We start from the raw sequence: 21,020 nt of genomic DNA, 5'->3' as shown, positions 1-21,020 counted from the left end.
CACCATATGAAAATGTCGCCATAGGAATTACGGCACTAAAACACATCGGCAACTCAAAAACCCTACGGATCTTCCTCAGCGTAACAACATGGCCATAGAAGGCGTCGACACTGTCAGGCAGTATGTCGGCAGAGACATCGCTGATCAAACCGCCTCTCCTGGAAGAGACAAGGTCGAGGTCGAGATCAGTCAGCAACCTGGTCCGGCGTCTTCTTCCGAGTTCACTCCCCCCAATGGCGGTCTCGAAGCATGGCTGTTGGTTGTGGCTTTGTTCTTGATTTTCGCTAATACCTGGTAAGGAAGCATCTTTCTTGTCCCTTTTTACGCAGCGAATAGCCCCTGACTGTGCCGTAGGGGCACGACGTCAACGTTCGGTGCGTTTCAAGCATACTATATCCGCGAGCTCTTGTCCACCGAGTCGACGTCTACCATTTCATGGATCGGAAGCGTACAGGCTTTCCTTGTCGTCTTCGTCGGTGTCTTTGCGGGCCCGCTGTTCGACATGGGCTTGATCCGACCTATGGTGTTCGGTGGGTCGTTTCTCACCGTCTTCGGCATGTTCATGACCAGCATATCACGCTCTTACTACCAGGTCTTCCTGGCCCAGGGCTTCTGTATCGGTCTCGGCTCCGGTCTGACATACGTCCCGACCCTCGCGATAGTGTCCAAGTACTTCACAACCAGGCGGCCCATTGCGATCGGCGCAGGAGCCGTCGGCTCGAGCGTTGGGGGTGTGGTCTTCCCGATCATGTTTCGCAAGTTACAGCCGCAAATCGGCTTCGGCTGGACGGTGCGGTCTCTGGCCTTTATCAACCTGGCCTTCGCCATCGCCGCTTGCATCATCCTAGGCCGGCATGCTGGTCAGACTCGGCAAGCGCGGTCATTGATTGACATTGCCGCATTCCGGTCTACGGTGTTTGTGCAATGGTTTCTAGCCCTGTTCCTGCTGTACTTGGCATATTATGTCCCGCTGTTCTTCATCGTGTCTTACTCTCGATACGGATTGGGCACGGGCGAAGACTTTGCCTTCTACATGTTGGCAGTGGTGAATGGCAGCTCCATCCTTGGACGGACCGTTCCTTACCTGCTCGGGCAAAAGGTCAAACCTCTTTACACGCTCCTCTTTGCCTCTCTCCTCGGAGTCATCCTCCTCTTCTCCTGGATTGCTGTTCACTCCCGCGCTGCTTTTGTGGTGTGGTGTGTACTTTGGGGGTTCGTGGCCGGGGTGCTTGTCACTGCCCCAACGTCAACTGTTGCGCATCCTCTCTTGTCCCCCTCGCTGGATGTGGTGGGAACTCGACTTGGTATGACCTGGTCTGCGGCGTCCATCGGTACTGTGATTGGTGCACCGATAGCCGGCGTTTTGGTGGACGTATCAACCGGGAATTTCCTCCATGGGCAGGTCTTTGGTGGTGCTGCCATGGCTGCTGGTGCGGCTTTTTTGATCTGGCCATTGATTTCAATTGAACGCTATGATAGGAAGAAAGGCTGATTAATGCCGCCAACACGACTGTACAAAATGCATATGAATAATCGAAAATGTCACAAATTCAAGTTCCCCAACGGCAAGGGACGTTCTGTGCATTTGGCATTCTCCTATCAACTCAATATTTGACGGCTATACCCTACGTCCGAGCATAAGATCCGCACCTGCAGTGGCCGTTACCTAGTCAGTCTTCTGCAACCCACCTGTTCTATGCCCCTCAACGAATGACACAGGAGCAGTGAAATGTTTCCTCCCATGAACCAGGTACGTGACAAAACTGAGAATAATAACAGCGGCCCACACGGCGGGTGCCCAATTTGCATCGCCCGTGCTAACAGGCAGGCTCGACGGAAAGCAGCTAAAGACTATCGCGAACGCAGAGTAACAGAACGCGAACAAATTGATGGCGAGCCCGTACCGTCCGAGACTCCATCGAGCCGGAGGGAGCGGCTGTCCCTTGATCCGCTTCAGACACACGCATCCAATACTCAACATGTACGTGCTCAGCAACGCCAACAGTGTAAGCGAAATGATGATGTTGAACGCCGTGGCACTTGCAAAATTGATCAGACACAACACCCCGGACCAGAATGCAGTAGTGTATACTGCGTTGAATGGGATGTTTCGGGATTTTTCCATCTTGCTGAGCCATCGGGAAAACGGAAGCCCGTGATCCCGTGAGAAGGCAAAGACTTCGCGACTTGTGGTGGCCAACGCGGTGATGTTGCCTGAAAATATGAGGATCAGGAGTATGATGGTGAGTACGTAGGCGAGGGCAGAGCTTCCGGTGTTGATGAAGAGTTGGATGTATGGGATTTCTGCGTCGAGAGCGTCGTCGAGGCTGCCGATGCAGAAGAGCATCGTGATGAGCATGACGATGCCTAGCCCGACGTTGAGTATGAACGACCACCACATTGCGCGAGGTACGTTTCGGCCTGCATCGGCGACTTCTTCGGAGATGTGGCAAGCTGAGTCGGAGCCTGTGGACACATAAGATGTCAGTAAGAATGCCGAAGGAAGAATAGTAGTAGTAGTAGAAGAAGAATAAAAAAGGAAAACAATCTTACCGAGGTTACAATACAACACGGAAACCTGAGAGACGAGACACGCGGTTCCTACATTCCCCCAACCGCCATTGTCGACAAACGTCGTAAAGACATCTTTGGCGCTGTTCTTAGGACACATGACCCAGAGCGGGACAATGGTGACGAAAAAACACAGAATATGCCCGACCAGCGACACCTTCTCGATCATGGGCAGACTCTTCGCGCCCCAGGTGTTGAAGAAAATCGTGACGACCAAAAAGGCCAAACTGAGCAGCGTGTACTGCCACCTTGGGAACACAAAGCTGTCGTCCCCGATCTCGACGAGACTCTGAATCAGTGTGCTGCACACGAAGACGGAACTGGCTACACTTGACAGCCATCCCAGCGTGCTCATCCACCCGGTGGAGTAGCTGAGGAACCTCTGGTACCGAGGCGGTGCGAACTCACTGACCCAGTGGTATTGACCGCCGCTGGTGGGAGCCATGGACTCCATCTCGGCCAGACTCGCGACGATGCTGCTGTAGCAGAGCACGGTGCCGAGGAACGTCCAAAAGAGACCTGCGAAGCCGCCGTTCACAAGACCCGCCGCGAGAGAGACGAGGACGAATTCCCACGTTGCCATGTAGATGGAGATGAACCCCAGAGTTGCCGTGAAGGAGAAGTTCCTCTCGAACTCTTGCTTCTTGCCGAGTCGCAACATGTCCCTCATGTCCTGGGCCGTGTCGCCGTAGATCGAGTCGACGCTTTCCAAGACATTGTTTCCGACGTCGACGGGTTGAACTCCGTCACCTGTCCCTCGAGCGAAAGCATTCTTATCGTCGGCGTAGTCGAACTGCACCGCCGGGTCCTGTAACGACGACATGTCTGGCGCGTTCGGTGTGTAGACGGCTCGCTATAGCTGTTAACGAATGGGTGGATGGCCTTCGATCTGGAGGATGGCTCGCCGGCACACCACTGCGCAAGATCTAAGATGTAGAGAGAGGCGCGTTCAACATGGCAAGAAGTCTAGAGTATGTATTATGTATAAGTAATAAGTAATAAGCAAAATAAACACCCCACCTATCAACAGTTATCGCCCACAGAATTATTACTGCGAGATCGTCAAACCAAGATAAAGGAAAAAAAAAGGAACAGGAGCCGGGGGGCGCGAAATGGAACGACATTCAGAACCGATACTCCGTACTCCGTAGGCATGGTAGAAGCGAATCCAGCGACAAACCCAACCACCTTCCGGTTTCGATATGGGATCGAAAGTCACTGCAAGCCCAATGATAGATAAATGGGTCCATACGGAGTGCGCATCGGTGGCGATAACGAGCTGCTGAAGCCTGCATATTGAACCAGCGAAAGGTGGCCCGGAGTTGGTCGTCCGCACAGATACCGGGCCGGTGATATAATAGACAATGAAAAACTATTCCTCTGGTACGTATGTTTCTGCAAGCTTAGGACCACACAAATCTTTTGTCGCTTTAGAGAGTGCAAAAATGACAGGACCGTGAATCAATCAATGCTGTTTGTTGATACGGAGTACTCAACATCAATATCTCAGCAACACTGTCACTCTGTAGGGATACGACATCCTCTTCATAGCCTTGTTTCAACTTGTTCGAAACTGGAAAACACACGCTTAGGTACATCTCAGGCACCTTTTGGATACTGGGACGTTGAGTTGAGTAAATCCCTCGATAGCTGGTCCACCCGTTGCACCACGCCCTACGGCCCATGATCCCTTGCCATGTGTCGTCGTGTCGATGTATGTCACCCACGCGACACGTTCTGCGACACGACCGGATCCTGCGCCTGTTCGATCCTCCGTCATCTCCGTGAGGTTGGCGCACGATGGTGCGTGTGGTGTCCACGTTCCCCGTGATTCTGTCTCTCATCCGGTTTCGGAGGATCTGGACAATTCGGATGTCGAGGATCTTTGCCAGCCTTCGTCTACACACTCAGCTTTGTCCTTCTGGCCGCATGAAGGAAGATATTGGGCCATCTGGAGTAAGAGCGCGCAATGCAAGTTTAGAAGACTTCTATAATTTTGATGGCGATGGACGTTTAAATGTCAAACTCCTCGTGTTGCTACAGGAGCAAGGGTTCATGAGATGCGAGTGAAGTAGACATAACAAGAGGACGATAGAAGAATTCTGAGCACACATCGATATATTGGTCTTCAAAAATCTTTATATACGGCTCAAATCTGGTATTGCCATCACAAACTTCTTCGTCCACACATCATTAGGTTGGAAGCAGTTCAAAATCGCACAATCTCCCCGGCAACGCCACGCAATAAATCGACTACATCCAACGTGAACATCAACAGGCCAGAAGGTAATTTCCATCGGCTTCAATCTCTTACAAGCCAGCAGCAATCTTGCCCGCGGCTTCATCAGCAACGCTCTCCTCATACCAAACCTTGATGCGCTCGGCCTTCTCTGGACTTCGGACCTTGACCTCCATCTCGAAGGGCAGAGGGCCACCGATCAAGTTGGGTGTGAACTTGTAGCTATCTGGCCACTGGGGTTGTCCGTTGGCGTCCTTTGGTGGCAGGAGCTCGAAGCAGCCGACAATGCTGCCGCAAGCAACGAGCAACTCAGCTTCAGTGACTTCGATACCCGGGCACATGCGACGGCCCATACCAAAACCGTGGTGACCCATCAGTCTAGGATGCTCGGTGAGCGGCTCCTTGTAGGTGGGGAATTCTTTCTGGAGCCATCGTTCTGGTCGGAAGGTCTCCGGATCTGGGTAGAGCTCGGGGTTGCGGGCAAGAGCGAGATCGACAGCGTGGATGACAGCACCCTTGGGAAGGTAGTAGCCATTCCATTCGTCATCTTCCTCGAGAAGACGAGGGACACCCAAGGGGACTGGTGGTCGCCATCTGATACATTCCTTGATACAAGCACGGAGGATTGGCAAGTTAGGAGCATCAGATACCTCGACAACTCGGTCACCGATGACCTCGTCATATTCATCGCGGATCTTCTGTTGCCATTCAGGGTGAAGGACCATGGCGAGGAAGAAACAGTAGAGAGGACCGCCAATAGTGAAGATGGCGACAGTCACCAACATACCGACGGCGTAAGCAGCCTCATGGTCATCGAATCCGAAAGATCGAGAGCCAGCCTCAGCCTCCTTGCGCTCAAAATACGTCCGCGCGTAGCTGATGGGAGCAGTTCCCTGATCCATCTCTTGGCGCACCTGCTTCATCAACCCCTTCCACAGTTTCTCCTCCTTTTCACGTCGTTCGCGAACTTTGCGAATCGAAGGATTAATCCATTCAGGGAGACCGCCGAGGAAGGGCATCAAGTTGGTGATAGGACCAGATGGAGAGATTTGTGGAATGAATTCACCCGCGTTCTTGCAGTGGGCGGCTGCTGATGCTGGGCTTCCATAACCAAGGCGAGCACTGATGCGACCACAGAATCGATCGGTCAGAGCGTAGTGGTCTGTAGGATCAATCAAGAGCTTGTACAGGAAACGTTTGGCCTCGTGGCTGACGTAGCCATAGTATTTGGAATTGAAGCCGGCGGTCAGGACGGTGTGGGCGAACTTGCGTTGGTTGCGCCAATGGTCTGAAACAGTTAGCAACAGGCTTACACAGTCAAGGGAACCGTTGTGCCTTACCATCGTGAGCCAGGAGTGGGAGGTATTGACCCTGGGAGTCACTGCCGGGAACTGCAGGCACCATGGGACGGGATGAATAGATTCTCGCCTTCTTGCAGAGCAAGTCATAGGCAATCTGTGCATCTCCGACCCAGATGTGCATCTCACCACAGATAGTGGAACGGAAGATGCCACCATACTCGTCACAGAACTTTTTCATGGCAAACCATGGCTTGTTTGGGTCGACATCGTGGACACGTCCAATGTAGGGGATGGTGCTCGTAGGACCGGGGATGAGCTTCAGACCAGGAGGTGGTCGGTCCCTCAGCATGTATTTTATAACCTGGATCGCAGTAACGAGGACAAAGATGCCAGTGCCAATGAACCATTTGTAGGTCCCAATGGTATCGAACGCGTTTTGAGACTTGAAAAGAGCGTCGGAGGTCTCATTGGCGTTGAGGTAGTTGTGAATTTGCGTCATAATGACCGAGGGCGAGATAGAAGCCGCCATGGTAAAGGTGACCGCCCTGCAGTGATAATCGCAGCGTAGTCAAGCAACTTGAACGAGGGGAATGGACATAATAATATCGAAAGATGGAGCAAAAGGAGACTGGGGGTGGCAGGTGAAAGTGGTAGTCATAATATGAGAGCCCCGACCGTGAGCGTGGCCGCAGAAACAGAATTTGGCCAGGGCACAGTCCGAATTTAGTCGCAAGGGGCAGATCTGATAGGCCCAGGAGAGGGCGCAGTTGAAATCAATGCCCTTCTAGTGGAAGCTCATGCCGCCAGATTGTCCGCTGGCTAGGGAGCCATCCACGATGATCTGGCACCTCCTGGGCTCTCAGCCGCAGAGTCAAGATGCAGGCCCTGAAGACTCGATACGTTAGCGGTACACCTGGCGTGCACTAGTTTGAGTCCACATTGGCACGCCTTGCCGGATATGTGCACAAGACCCAGCCACGTCGTTTCCAAAATTGGATCTGTAGCACTGCCGCCACTAGTTCTCCGCAGTATTTCCCCTGATACAGCCATTGTGACCGCTTGACTGAAAGTGGCATGTCCGTAGCTCGAAAATTGTCCCAGTCGCTGCCTTCACCCTACAGATTAGGTTAACACCTGTCCAAAACTTACGGTAAGACTGTAAAATTTCAGTACGGTTGTCGGTGTCCGAAGCTAGTGGTTCGGCCATTGGGGAAGCGTGAAAAAAGCCATGTGTACCCCATATCCGAATAACGAGAGAACAAGCCCGTGGTCAAGGGTTGGTGGAGTTGTCGTGATGGACGGTTCATAAACCTCTAGAAGCCCTGAAGATGATATATTAGATGTATAACGAGATTTGCCAGTCACATTGGTTGAATGATCGAACCAAGGATCGATTTCGAGATTCAGATGGCTGAAGGATTGGACATCCTGTGGGGAATTGTGCCTCGTTACTGGGGGCCATGTTTGCTGACTTGCAGATTTGCTGACCGCCTAGGCGCAGGGTCCGCCAAGTGAAACACTCAGGGAGAACTGAGAGCCGAGTATAGGCATCCACTGTCATCGTCAAGGAAAGTCATTTCTTCTCCCCAGTGTCAGCTGGTGAGAATGGCATCCCTGTTTGATTTTGTGGTTAGCGAGGCTCGTGCAAAGCCAGCAAAAGACAACGGGGTGTGAACCCAGCCTCGTCACGTGTGGAGATACTTCACAAGGCTGAACAATCTCTTGGCAGACAGATCATCACGGTTGCAATGTTTGAGACTGATAGAAGCATGCATGATTAACATCCTCGTGAATTCTCAAGCGATGCCATATCGCTGACAAGGCTGCTCCTTCCTCGCGATAAGATGCTGACGTCAAGCTAATCCAGTTCTCTAGAGGATATTGTACAGCCCGAATAAGCCCTGGAGAAGAGAATTAAGCAGCGTGTCCACCTGAATCAAGCCGCATGAATTCACGTTGCACCCACATTTTCAACCACGGATATCTTTCATACATCATGCCGAGATGGCAGATACTCCTGGACAGCTTGAGCCCATCGACCTGCGCTACTGGCCAACTTGTGAAAATGCCCTCAGCTGGTCCTCAGAAGGTCTAGCTGTTGCCACCGGTGAGACTGTACAGATCTTGACGCCAATTGACTCGTCAGGATCGCAAGGACTCCTAAAAGACTTGCAATGGCGCAAAACTACAATCCCTGCCAACCAGTTCCAAGAAGCCGAATGGGCGCATGTGCCCATGGCTCCCATTAGACAGTTTTCCATCGGCGAGGAATTATCCGATTCAACCATTACTTCGCTTGCGTGGTCACCGCCGGGATTGGGTCCTCACAGGCGGAATGTCCTCGCGATTCTGACGTCCAACCTGGTCCTTTCATTCTGGGAAGGCTATGGAAAATTAGACCAATGGAAAAGGACCGCAGTGGTCAACCAGCACCTTTCGAGCGAAGCTGATTCTGACAAACCAAATCAGCTAGCAAAACAGAGAGAAGAGAGAAGGATTCGTGCGTTCTGTTGGATCCCGCCCATAAAGACTCACAGCAGTATGAAATGGGGCCAACATTTACTGGCTGTTGTGGACGACTCTGATACAATCTCCCTGTTTCGTGTCGCCAAAAAAGAAAGTTCGAAACTCGGATGTTGGTCGTTCGAGCTACTGGGACAGCATGTTTCCGAGCATGTCACCCCTGTATACATCAACGGAGGAGGTTTGGCGTCTGTACTGTCAGCTTCTTCTCGTGTATCAAGCATGAAAGCATCGAAGATCCAAGAGAACAGTGCAGCAACCCCCAAGGCATTTAATTTTCGGTTAGATCTGCTTCGAGCAAACGGGCGTGTTTCGAAGGCTCTTTCCATATCCGTTCAACTTGTTCTTCCAGACATTGACCACAGGGACAATACATCCCACGGAACGTCAGTTTCGTTCCAGACTTCGCAAAGGCGACCAGAATCTGATCAGAATCATGGAGTCTCCGAAATGGACTTTGAAGCGGCCCTTCGAAAACCAAGATCTGAGTTCGATAGCAGATTCAGTCTGTCAGGCAAAATCCGTACTCGTTTCTACGGAATCTCACTCTCTCCTGACAAGACTCGTGCTGCGGCGTGTGTTTCATTACATCCCAGCGAAATGATCGAAGCTGTTATGCCTGCGACTCAACACACTCTGATCGTATTCAGCGACACCAAATATCCAGCAAATGCTCCCGAGCCTGAGAAGGCCGATATGGTGGTCCTAGAAGAGCTCCTGTCATTCACCTCCTCTACAGACTCAAGTCTCATTCGATCGGACCTGGATCAAAAAATAGTCAGGATTGCTATCTCATTAACCATGAGTGATCCTGCAAGGTTTCAGAAGTTCACAGATTGGGCGAAGTTGATGTCAAATCGGTTAGCAGACGCTCAGCACGAAGATAGAATGGCTTTGGACAAAGAAATGGAAGTGGCCACTGGATCCGGATTGCTAGATCAAGAGAAATGCGAAGTGTGCAGCGCGCCCATTACGTTCTCAGACACGGTCTCCGCAAGGTGCGGTAATGGACATCAATTCAGTCGGTGCAATATATCGCTTATTGCTATACAAGAGCCTGGTATCTCGAAGTATTGTGCCAAATGTGGCAGGCAATTCCTGGACATATCCAGCTTAAAATTACCAAATGGCCCAAGCTTGACTCGGGCGTTATTCGACGAGTTCGATGTTTGTCCCTATTGCCAAGGCAAGTTTCGTGGTTGAGACTGGAATGCGGCTCTCAATGCAACTTGTGTCACCATCAGTTTTATTATCTGCGAACAGTTGCTGCCAACCTATTCCTTCGATGATTTTCTTTGTTCGATCCGAACAGGACATCAGACCCAGGCTTTGCTGCTCGACAGCACCGGCGACGTCTGAATAGCTAGAGTCAACATTTCCGCAAACGGCAATGTTCTTTCATAGGCACCAAAACCGCAAGCGACCAAAGCGATGGCGATGCATAAAATATCAGTCTACGATGCCGTCACTCTGGCAAAGCTTGATGAGCCGTACCCATATTCAGATCAATGGTGTTCAACCCGACGAGTCCGATCCGAGTGTTTGGTCGCAAAGTTGCTAATCCTCCTCGGCCTGTGGCGGCTGAGCCTAACATCCGAAGCACACCGACCACGACGGAACTACCTCATCCAGCATCTCCAGCTCTGACCATGGGCTCAAGCTGGCATGAAGGCATGTCGAGGCTGAGGCATCCATCGCGCGACGGAGACGCAACACTCCAGGAGACCAGTCGTTGGTCAAAGACGACAACTGAGTCTGAAGCATCAGAGGCTCTCAAGAATCTGCAATCTCAGCCACGGAACGTGCTAAGGAAAAAGACGAAGCAGAACAGAAAGTCAACAGATACTACAAATTCGAGTCCGGTTGATCCATCGTACGATCCGACTGCTAAGAGATTTTTGGAGATGCCTCCGGGTTCGATCACTGATCCAGATGAATCCAAGTCTTCCTATGACTCTGGCTCTGACGATTCTGGCCAGGAATCACCAGTCATTCAGAGGGCAAGTAGTGTCCGCGTAGCAAAGCCAAACATTGTTCAGCATAACAATAATTCGGGCTGGTCTATTCCAAGACTGTATGCCCCTCGTTCGACTCCGACGGAAATTGAATGTAGCACAGCCAAAGATCTTTCACCTTCGAAAGGACATGGACTGTGTCCATCCGTCACAGGACAGGAATCACTGCAAGGTGGCAATTTGAACGGACCAGAAGACGCGCTGAAGGCGCCCGAAGGACGAGTCTCAGAGGCCGATACCCTCACTGCACTTCCAGAAGTGATATCTCTCGATCATCGGCCCGAGCAGAGCAACCATGTCAAAGAAACAATCATCGAATTTCCTGACACCCCAGGGCGTGTTGAAGCTCTGTCCACCCTTCCAACGCCAATGGGAGGATTTGGTTCTGTCCGTCTTCCACGAAATGAAACTGGCACGATCTCATCAAGTGGGACATTTGTCTCAACAGCAGCCCCGATTGATGGTCTAAGGTCGAATCCCCCAACAGACCTTGAGAAGAAATTGTCCCGTGCTATCTCGGCTCCAGTCCGCAACTCACGCCGTGTGACAATTCGACCAGCAGACCTGATCATAACTCAGACGAATAATGACCACAAACTCTTCCGCGAGAACGTCGTCAGCACTCCGTACCCAGCTCGACACAGCAGTATCGGCGAGATTGACGAGGTTGCTGCCGCCAACGTGGGAGACGGCGATGTGTCCAGAGCGGACAGCAAGACCTCGTCCAAACTGTCAAAGAGTCTTCGGCGGGCTCGCTCGACGCGCAGGAAATCCCTTTCTACCTCTCAGGAAGCCAAAGGCGAAATCACGGAGAAACCACGGTCTTCTAAGACGCTTTCAGGACGCCTTCTGGAAAAGGACGAAGCGCCCGAGATCCCTCTGTCGACGAAACCAGCCGTTGGTGCCAGCACCCCAACCACATCCGACCGATTCCCGTCCCCCGTGGGCCCTGAAGTTCTGTTTCTGGACCTACATCTCGCACGCCAGCCTTCGGCCAAAACGACCGTCGAGATCGTAATCACCGACAAAACGAGCTTCGACGACGAACAGCTCTTCGCCGTGGTTCAACAGTCGTACCGCTCTCACCTACTGGGCGTTGCACGGCGTCTGTTCTCGGCACGCGAACTCTCCTACGCTTCACCCAGCACCGACTTCTCTGCTTCCACCACCGCAGCTAGTACCGCCACGCCGGCCCATCGGTTCTGGTACCCCGGCAGTCCCCTACCGCCACTGACCCCAGCAGGAGGAGGAGCGGGGGGGAAGCACGACATCGACGGCACGGACTTTGTCAAGCATCTGCGTAACCCACGCCTCGGGCGACGTCGCAAGTTGTGGCTCTTGTGGCTCCGCAACGGTCAACAACAGACCGAGTCGTTTGCGTCGCGACGCCCCCGTACTACCCGTCACGCCCCCGGTCCCGCTGATACCAGCAGCCCGTCCGACGACGTCAGCCCCGTGTTCAGCTTCATGGGCCACAGCCGCAACAACAGCCGCGACTCGGACGCGTACGGTACGGCTACCCCGGGCGCATTCGCGTTTGGCTCCTCCGGCGCGACCGCCGCGGGTGCGACAACAACAACAACAACAACTCCCAGCGCCCACCCCAGCGTCAAGACCCCACGCATGCCGTTCCATGCGCCCACGTTCCCCATGTCGTATCGCGGCGGGAGTCGATCGCACTTCGGCGCAGGTGCGAGTTCTCGAGATTCGTCGACGGGCGCGACGACGAGCGGCCCGCCGTGCCTGTACCTCCACCACACGTTCTCCCTGCGCAGGATCGTCGCCGCGCTGGCGGTCGTGCTGTTCCTGGCCATCTTCACGACCGTCACGTGGGTCCTGTTCGGCCTCCCTGGGCGCGGGGCGGATCAGGGCGACACGACGACGCTGGTCGAGGGGGTAGAGTACGTCGTGGGTTGGAAACGGGATGCGCAGAGCCGCGCGGGCGTCGGACTTCTCATGGGCATCGCGGTGCTCCTGGGCGGTCTCGCGTGTGAGGCCGTCTGGGTTTGGGGCAGTTGGGTCCTGATTTGATTCTGACCACCTAGAGCTAGGTAACTTAGACGTACCCGTAGTCTTGGACGGGCCACCACGCGTACCTCAAGAGTGCGACGAACTGTTTCCTGATCAATAAACATACAAGATCAGTATGGCCTTTCCACTTACAAGATCAAAAGAGGTCGGAGGATGCCAGGTCTCGCAGAGCAAAGCAAAACCCTCGGCATGTCTCTCAATCTCTGCTTACCTAGGCACCCAGTGAAAGCTATTTCTTTTCCTTTATATCATTTCATTTCAATTCATACTGTGGGGTACTGAAGCTCTGTTCTTTTTTTCCCCTTTCTAGAGTATACCAAAGGTAGCTGTCTACCTACCTAAGTGGCCAACTACGAGTACACTTGCCACAATAGCACGGCCCAAGATCCCAAGATCCCGTCATTGGCAGGGAATTTTCAAGTCATGATTTCTGACCATTGCCACACCAACATTTATGCTCACCCTCACGTTCCATCTGAACTACGACGTCCATCTTGCGGGTGCGGAGATACATATTCACTCGCTCCCTTACATCCTCGAGATCCGCGGTCTGGGAAGCAGTGACGTGAATCACGCCGAGGACTGTGGGATCGTCCCCGCCACTGGTACATTTACCATCGCTGTCTTTGTGAGAGTGGCCGTGGTGGTCATGAGAATGTCCGTGATGATGATGACCTCCTGGCTCCTTTTTGGTGTCTTCCAGCCAGAATTTGGGCACGGTGTAGCCTACCACGCCCCGAATCTCGGCGACGCCACTGAGGATACCGCGCAGGTTGTACTCGATGTCGGAGTTGAGGGATAAAAGAAGAATCTTTGTGGTCGACGTGACGAGGGGGATGGTCGATGCAAAGATGAGAATTGCAATGATGCACGAGGCGAGAGGGTCCCAGCCGCTCCACCCGGTCCAGCGCACAAGCAACGTAGACCCGACGACGGCAACGGAGCCAAGAGCATCGGCCATGATGTGAAGATAAATGCCTTGCATGTTCTCGCTTCCGTGGTGATGGTGTCCGGTCGCGGCTTTACCGCCCTTCATCGGCGAGGCCGACGCCGTCAATGGAGTGTCTGAATCACCGTGATTATGAGAGTGGTGATGATCGTGATCGTGATCGTGATCGTGATCGTGGTGGTCATGAGAGTGATCGTGCTCCTCATGGCTGTGGCCGTGGCCGTGGCCGTGGTCGTGACCATGATCGTGCAGTCCATGAAAGGCGAATATGCCTACAAGGTTGACGAAAAGACCTATAGTGCTGACGATCAACAATTCCATGGTCCGACTGACGTCCGCCCCGGAAAACAACCGTTCCATGGCTTCGTAAACGATTTCGACGCTGATCAGCATGAGGAAAATTCCATTGCCTAGGCCAGCAAGGGTGTCGACTTTGCCATATCCATAGGGGAACTTGAGACTCGGGGGCCATTTACTCATGACGGCTGCACAAACGCCGACGAGCAGCGCCACACAGTCGAAGAACATGTGTATGCTGTCGCTGATCAAGCCCAAGGAGCCTGTCAGGATTCCATATGTAGACTGGACAACCATGAAGCAGAGATTCAGTATCATAAAGTAGAAGATCCTCCTGGACTCGTCGTCCGCAAGGATGCCATGAAGAAGCGAGTAGTTTTCCGTCGAGTTTAACAATAGCTGCGTAGGCTTGGAGAAATTACGGTGGAAAGCAGGTCTCTGCGCTCCTCTGCTGGGGGAAGAGTATGCAATCTGTTCTGTATCCCTTCTCTTTGGTATAAAATGCGAGCCCGACAGGTCGAGACTCGGCGCAGGGCTGACATGGTCATGGAAATGGGTGTCCACCGGCGGAGGACGATTCATGTCGCTTGGCGGGACAGCAGATTCGGAGGGTATTCGAGGAAGGGAGTAGGGAGCAGCTAGGCGACTCCCAGCTCGATTTCGTTGGTGAGAGCGCGAATGGGAATGGGAATGAGAATGAGAATGAGAATGCGATGGAGACTGCGAATGGCCATGCTTGCAATTTTCTGTGGCCGCCACGGGAAGTGTGAAGGTCGCGCTCATGTTCCCTTCAGTCGGTTGCGAAGGTAGAGACACTTTGGCGTTTGAACCGACATTCAGCTACACCGTTGATTGAAGAGGTCGCGTCGGACGGAAGAAAGATTTCAGGCTCGGCGATAGCACCCTTGCCGTCAGGCCTGACACTGCGGAAGCTATGGGTCTGTGCTACCGGCAGAGCGCAGAGCGCAGTGTTCGTTTGAAATCGTTGCAGGTCGACTGAATAGATCGATAAGGCGCAGGCGGGGGGGTATCGTCTGGTGGTACAGCGGTAAGTGAGTGCGTCCGGGGAAGATTAGCAGGTAGCGATAACGACAGGCATCTCATCTGGTGGTGGTGAGGAACCCTTTGGCCTCGCTAGCATGCGGCGGGCGACGTAGAGTGGAAACAAGGTTGTCGCTTGTTCTGCTGAGAGGGAAAAAGGAAGAGCCCCTGGAGCTGGAAATATGGGCCGGGTACCTGGCTGTGAGGTACAGTACAGGTGAGTGGATGGAAGCAGTACTCCGTCGGTCCTATCGAATGAGTTGGTACTGTATGCGCTCTCGGTACGAGAGAGGGCGGTACGAGGTACTTGCTTCGGCGGTAGAATAAATACAACCCGGCGCATGTGGGCGTTGAAGGCCCCCTTTTTTTCGAGGATCTTGAGTCTAACCACATCCGGCATCTGCCAATTCACTAGGCCAAAAAGTGCCACCACAACGTGTCCTCTGCACTCGTACTCGTACTCGCACTCTGTAACGACGAGCAGCTGGTGCATCGTATGCCAATATCGTCGATGTGGGTGTATGACTGCGAGGACGCTATAGTTTTCTCGGCATACACGACATCAGGATCCGTATAGCGCAACCTCTCCGGATGCCCACGTCCGGCCACTACGATGATCTTGACGTTACTGGTCATCATTTCCACCTTGATCACAGTGTTGCTACTACTAGCACCATCACAGCGTGATCCAGCCGATAAACAATGTACGGTCCAGGTGGTGGTCCTGGGTGATCTAGGCCGAAGTCCGCGGATGCAGTATCACGCTCTCAGTATTGCCCATCATGGTGGCCGCGTGCGTCTGGTTGGATATCGAGGTATTTGGTCAAGGTGAGGACGATAAACAAAGGGCATACTGACAGACCTCACAGACACAGAACCACTACCTGAGCTTGTTGCGCATTCAAACGTAACTATTGTGCCACTTCCGTCTGCTCCACGACTACTGCAGACCAACAACAAGTATCTCTTTTTGGCGTTCGGTCCCGTCAAGGTGCTATTGCAAGCATGGTATCTCTGGCGAACCCTGGGCTATTCGATGCCCCCTTCGAAATGGATGCTAGTCCAGGTAAGTTGCATTCTGAGTAGGTGTTTCCTTCTACGTCTACTCAACGAATATGCCAGAATCCACCGTCCATTCCAACTCTGCTAGTCGTGGCGACTGTGTGCCTGTTCCGAGGAACCAGACTAGTTGTCGATTGGCACAACTTTGGCTATTCCATTCTCGCCCTCAAGCTCGGATCGGATCATCCCATGGTCAAGGTCTCCAAAATCTATGAGAAGTTTCTAGGACGAGCTGCGAGCGCCAACTTCACCGTGACAGACGCCATGGCAAAAGTCTTGCGATCGGACATGGCCATCTGTACACCTGTACTTACGCTCCACGACCGGCCGGCGGATCTCTACCAGCCATTGACGGACTCGGGGCGGATAGGTTTCCTTCAGAGATATCCACCTCTAGCAGATCATTTCAACTCCATCGTCGACAGGAAAATGAGACTTGTCGTTTCTTCGACGTCGTGGACGGCGGACGAGGACTTTGGACTCCTCCTCGACGCACTGTGCAGTTACACCGCCAGCGCTACGTCTTCTCATCCTCAGCTACCCGAGCTTGCGGTCGTCATTACCGGCAAAGGCCCTCTCAAGCAGCACTATCTTGATAAGATCAAGACATTGGACGCTGGAGACGCGTTGGAAATGGTCAACATCTATACCGACTGGCTCTCTTTTGAGGATTATGCTCTTTTGCTGGGTTCTGCTGATCTCGGCGTGTCCCTGCACACGAGTAGCAGCGGTGTCGACCTACCGATGAAAGTCGTTGACATGTTCGGAGCTGCGCTTCCAGTGGCGGGATGGAGCAAGTATGCCGCATGGCCAGAGCTCGTCACCGAGAATGTCAACGGAAGGGGGTTTGACAGTGCCGAAGGGCTGGCCGATATACTGCGAGAGCTGTTCGATCCAGAGTCGACGCAGCTGACGCGATTGCGAGACGGCGCCAGGGTCGAAAGCAGACGGCGATGGTCTTCTGAGTGGGATCCTGTGGCCGGAAAGCTCTTCGGTCTTGTACAATGAATGATCAAATGTCGAACTTTGAAACTAAACATTGACGAACTTCTTGCCGACTGCCTGTAGTCAGTCATGCAGGGGATGCCCGATTAGGTGGCTGTCAGACATTCTCCCATCAAGTTTTCCCAAGGACAGCAGAGATGCCGCCGCTCTAAATTGGGACGCAATTGGCCTTGTGCTTTTTCCAATCTACCCGCTGGCATTCCTTAGAGCAGTATCTCACTTTTCGGCAACGTGCACAACTGAGCAAACCCGACCCATTGACCGCCTCGTCTCTCCCGCATGAGTTGCACGCTTTGGCCTGATGTTCCTCGGCCTCCTGATTCAACATGTCAAGTTTGCATCCACCCTCGAACATGGCGGCAGAGAACGGGGGTGATATCGCCGCTCGGACCGCGTACTTGGCGACTTGGTCCCATTCCGGAACCCCTGTGATGAAGCCAGGAGGCATGATCCCCTCGCCACATGAACATAATGGTGGTTGTCCATTTTCGACCGAGAGGGGGACTCGTTGCTCGGCCAAATACTCGCATCCAGACCTGTGAGACCACGTCCGGCACCGCTCGACGAGCGCGGGCAACACCTGCTTCCAAGCGCACAACTCGGCTTTGGTGGCGCGCACCTGACAGAGGCTGCCGCTGGTTGTCAGCGCCCCCAAAAATGTTCTGATCCGAGGCATCAGAGTGTCGTGCAGCGGTAGCACGGCCGTGTCTAGCACAGCTGTGCGGTTGGAAAGATCGAGTCGGAGGCTGGACACGAAGAAGAGGATATGCACACCACCGTCGGAAGGGCAGCTGACTCCGAAGATACGGGCGCGCCGGCCTTGCAGTCCACTGTAGTGCATGTACAAGGAGAACATGGAGTCTTTCAATTCGACCCTGGTTCGCTCTCCGAGGGAAGCCGGCAGATGAGGATTGTTACGAAGTGATCTCTCGCTTGCGCTCCACATCATCGACGCATGCGTGGTCAGCCAAGCCAGCTGTGTGGTTTTCTTCTCGTCCAGGACTGGTAGCGAGTGGATATTCAGGTACGGCAGGTTCCAATTGGTGACACGGTCTGAGTCGAGGAAGACTGGGTAGATGAAGGAGCGAAGTGAAGGCCACTCGGCGGCGTCCACGACTGGGGCTGTCAATTCAACCCAACCAGACTTTCGGGCCACTTTGATTCTGAAACCCTTGTCCAGCATGGGCAGGGGAAAGTCGACCGCGATGGTACATCCTGGCCGGATGTCGACCGCGAAGTGGAAAGGTGTAGTTGACGCGGCGCTGACTTGTCCACCCGCTTGGAGCACACGCTGGCAATCCGGGGAGACCAACCCCAATCGAGCGGCCAAGGAAGTGACCTTAGCGGTCTTAGAGTCGACAACGGCAGTGATAGTGGTGGTGGTGATGATCGCTGGCGAGTCGCTGCCATCCGGAGGTGGAGCGTCGCTGGCGGGGACTTTGCAGACGGAGCGGGTTGCTGTCTGGTTGGGGACACATTTGCTGATGTGTACGTGCTCGGTGTCTGAAAGGCACGTTTGGAAGACGGTGAGGTCAAGACCGAGCCTGGGGATAAATGCTTGAGTACTCTGAGGAGTAGTTTGTATGCCCAATTTCACCGATGCCGTGCGTGGTTCAAGTAGCAGCATCCAGGTGGGGGCATAGAATGACACCCACAGAGGCGACGTCCCACTCCACGCTGCCTGGTCCTCAATGATGCCCACTTCGTATTCATCGCTGAATCGAGTGCCCCGGGTCTCTACCTGGCCGAATCCACCTTGAAGGGCCCCGAACGCATTTTGCCATGGTCGTCCAAGGGAAGAGCCTTGAACGAGACAATGAAGAGGTGGTGTCCCGGTCTTGGTGACATGGTCCTCGGTGAAGACTACTAGCTGGTCCCTCGGCACCTTCAGCGTCACGCATACCACCGGGGGGATATTCTTCCAATCGCGCAGGTCGTTCATCTTCACCGGGCAGCCAGTGGAGTTGCAAGGCGCTTTGAGAATCTTGACAGAGTAGACGCCCAGCAAATGGAGCCAGACAAACAATTCCTGGATGTAGTTCCTGGTCATTAAATGACTGTTGTTGGATTCTACGAGCTCAAGCAGGGCTTCGACGGTCTGCTCCCAATTGGTGATAACTCGCATTCTGAGCATGCCGATCAAGGCAGCGAAGCTGGCTCGATGGTACTTGGGGACGGAGAATTGTTGCAATTTGAGCAATGTCGCATTCGACATCATCGTCGTGATATCTTCATTTTCAAACATTCTGAGGTAAACATGGTAGAGAATCGAGGCCAGGCCGACGTGGCCAAAAGTAATCCGTGTAGAAGGAATGCCGTTGGCCGTCGCGGCGGTGCGTATTGGTTGCTTCCAGGCAGTCCGCGTAAACAACTGCCCGCTCTGGGCCTGCTGTCCTGATGTATGAATAATGGAGTCGAGAAAGAGTTCATCGCCTGTTGAGAGCGCTGAAGTATTGGTGACGAATTCCGCGGGGGTCAAACCAAGAAGGATCGAAACGGTCGGCAAAGGGCCACAAAGGAGGCGGTCGAACAAGCTGCCAAATGTACTATCCGACCTCGCCAGCTTTTCGGTGTACAAGATCGCAGAAATGTCATGTGCCAGAAGCGGCGCGGTGGCAGCAAGTAAATTGAGGGCTCCGACATGGTCGATCAGGTTGGACGTGTCGATCACGGTAAAGGTGCTTGGACCAGCACCTCTGTCCGCGTCACCCTTCCCATCCAGCGTCAGCGGCTCGAAATGAAAGCGATCACGGTACAAAGGTACCTGTGTGGGTACGGGTGACTGTACAGGATTCCGGCGTTGGAGAGAATAAGACAAGGCCAGAGCATCACCGACAAAAAATCGCAGCTTGACCGAGTCCGCATGACGTCTAAAGGAGGCCGTCCATGCATCAAACTCGGCCTTTGCCACTGCAACCACATGCTCTCGCCGATTTGAGGCGGCGGACGACAAGAGTAAGGGTGATGCTGGGCGCATGGGCACGAAGGCCATGGCTAGGTGAAAACCCAACAGGGGATCGGTCCCGTAATGCAGGATAACCTTGTCATCCAGAGATAGGAACATGGGATTGGCATATCCAGCGGGTGCCCGCCCTGATTGGTTGACGTCGAGAGTACCATGCTCCCAGTAGTGGTCATGCAGCACACCCAGGTCCTCGATGGATTGGTGAGCGGCGGGACATGCAGATCTGAAACCTGTGAGATTGAGCCCAATACCAAGACTGGATTTCCGCTGGCGTGACTTCTGGATGTAAGTATCGAAGTGTGCCTCAAAGCCGGCGCGTTCTTTTTCCTTCCGCTCCATACTGTAGAAGTTCCACATGTCCTTGACCCTTTCCAGGGAGCCATGGTCCAACGGTGTAATGAGCATGCCATACGTACTCTTGTGCCAGGTTTCGAGGGAGTCAGCGAGAGTGTGTAGCTTGCGGGCCTGGCTCTGTAGCAGTCGCAGCGAAGCTTCATCAATCCGGAAGTGGTAGTACAGGTTCCAATTCAGAGGAACGTTGGTGCCGTCGACATCATCGATGATGAGAGTGAGCAGAAGAATGTTACGGGCTTTAGGGTTGAGTTAGTCAAGAGCCGGGTTCAGCTGGTTTTGGGGGCGGATACCGATGATCGCTTGATCGACATCACAGCAGGTAAAGTCCAGCGTCCGTCCATTGATGCAAGCATCTCTGGTCGACTCATGCCGGCCAGATGGCAACGTGCGCTCGGTATGGACGGTGAACAGAATGTGACGAATATCTCCGCTCCCCAGGAGGAGGATATCGGCCTGTTTCTCTGGAGGGAGCGCTTGCGTGAGCGACACTGCGGGCGTGTTCCCGAGAGGATAGAAGAAGGTCAGAACATTAGCAACCTGTGGAGTCAACATGATGCCGTTGTTGACAATTCAAAGCCTGATCGGTGGTTCTCGGGTCGAAATGGGAGAGACGAAGCCCAAGGGCCTTTGTCATGGGCCTTATGTGTAGGCAGCGCATTGCAAGCCT

At 53.5% G+C, this 21,020-nt stretch overlaps 8 protein-coding genes across 8 annotated transcripts; 4 read left to right on the top strand and 4 right to left on the bottom strand.

Moving 5' to 3' along the window:
• Positions 1-88: 88 nt before the first annotated feature.
• Positions 89-1,492, top strand: PV08_11309 (uncharacterized protein; the record flags this gene model as incomplete). The annotated part of the gene is made up of 2 exons (XM_016385619.1): positions 89-294; positions 355-1,492. The coding sequence occupies 2 exons, from the start codon at positions 89-91 to the stop codon at positions 1,490-1,492; spliced, it is 1,344 nt and encodes a 447-aa protein (XP_016230563.1).
• Positions 1,493-1,666: 174 nt separating this feature from the next.
• On the bottom strand, positions 1,667-3,394 carry PV08_11308 (uncharacterized protein; the record flags this gene model as incomplete). The annotated part of the gene is made up of 2 exons (XM_016385618.1): positions 1,667-2,466; positions 2,554-3,394. 2 exons carry the CDS (start codon positions 3,392-3,394, stop codon positions 1,667-1,669), a joined length of 1,641 nt encoding a protein of 546 aa, XP_016230562.1.
• A 1,487-nt stretch (positions 3,395-4,881) lies between these two features.
• On the bottom strand, positions 4,882-6,640 carry PV08_11307 (uncharacterized protein; the record flags this gene model as incomplete). The annotated part of the gene is made up of 2 exons (XM_016385617.1): positions 4,882-6,098; positions 6,151-6,640. 2 exons carry the CDS (start codon positions 6,638-6,640, stop codon positions 4,882-4,884), a joined length of 1,707 nt encoding a protein of 568 aa, XP_016230561.1.
• Positions 6,641-8,115: 1,475 nt separating this feature from the next.
• On the top strand, positions 8,116-9,837 carry PV08_11306 (uncharacterized protein; the record flags this gene model as incomplete). The annotated part of the gene is made up of 1 exon (XM_016385616.1): positions 8,116-9,837. One exon carries the CDS (start codon positions 8,116-8,118, stop codon positions 9,835-9,837), a length of 1,722 nt encoding a protein of 573 aa, XP_016230560.1.
• A 305-nt stretch (positions 9,838-10,142) lies between these two features.
• Positions 10,143-12,680, top strand: PV08_11305 (uncharacterized protein; the record flags this gene model as incomplete). The annotated part of the gene is made up of 1 exon (XM_016385615.1): positions 10,143-12,680. The coding sequence occupies one exon, from the start codon at positions 10,143-10,145 to the stop codon at positions 12,678-12,680; it is 2,538 nt and encodes an 845-aa protein (XP_016230559.1).
• Positions 12,681-13,101: 421 nt separating this feature from the next.
• On the bottom strand, positions 13,102-14,508 carry PV08_11304 (uncharacterized protein; the record flags this gene model as incomplete). Its single annotated transcript, XM_016385614.1, has 1 exon — positions 13,102-14,508. The coding sequence occupies one exon, from the start codon at positions 14,506-14,508 to the stop codon at positions 13,102-13,104; it is 1,407 nt and encodes a 468-aa protein (XP_016230558.1).
• A 1,072-nt stretch (positions 14,509-15,580) lies between these two features.
• PV08_11303 (uncharacterized protein) lies at positions 15,581-17,037 on the top strand (the record flags this gene model as incomplete). Its single annotated transcript, XM_016385613.1, has 3 exons — positions 15,581-15,782; positions 15,837-16,033; positions 16,090-17,037. The coding sequence occupies 3 exons, from the start codon at positions 15,581-15,583 to the stop codon at positions 17,035-17,037; spliced, it is 1,347 nt and encodes a 448-aa protein (XP_016230557.1).
• Positions 17,038-17,182: 145 nt separating this feature from the next.
• Positions 17,183-20,905, bottom strand: PV08_11302 (uncharacterized protein; the record flags this gene model as incomplete). The annotated part of the gene is made up of 2 exons (XM_016385612.1): positions 17,183-20,589; positions 20,644-20,905. 2 exons carry the CDS (start codon positions 20,903-20,905, stop codon positions 17,183-17,185), a joined length of 3,669 nt encoding a protein of 1,222 aa, XP_016230556.1.
• Positions 20,906-21,020: the final 115 nt, after the last annotated feature.

This window comes from Exophiala spinifera, assembly GCF_000836115.1.
Source record: "Exophiala spinifera strain CBS 89968 unplaced genomic scaffold supercont1.9, whole genome shotgun sequence".
NCBI classification, from domain to species: domain Eukaryota; kingdom Fungi; phylum Ascomycota; class Eurotiomycetes; order Chaetothyriales; family Herpotrichiellaceae; genus Exophiala; species Exophiala spinifera.
The sequence above is the reverse complement of the archived record's forward strand: the minus strand, read 5'-3'. Positions and strand labels throughout refer to the sequence as shown.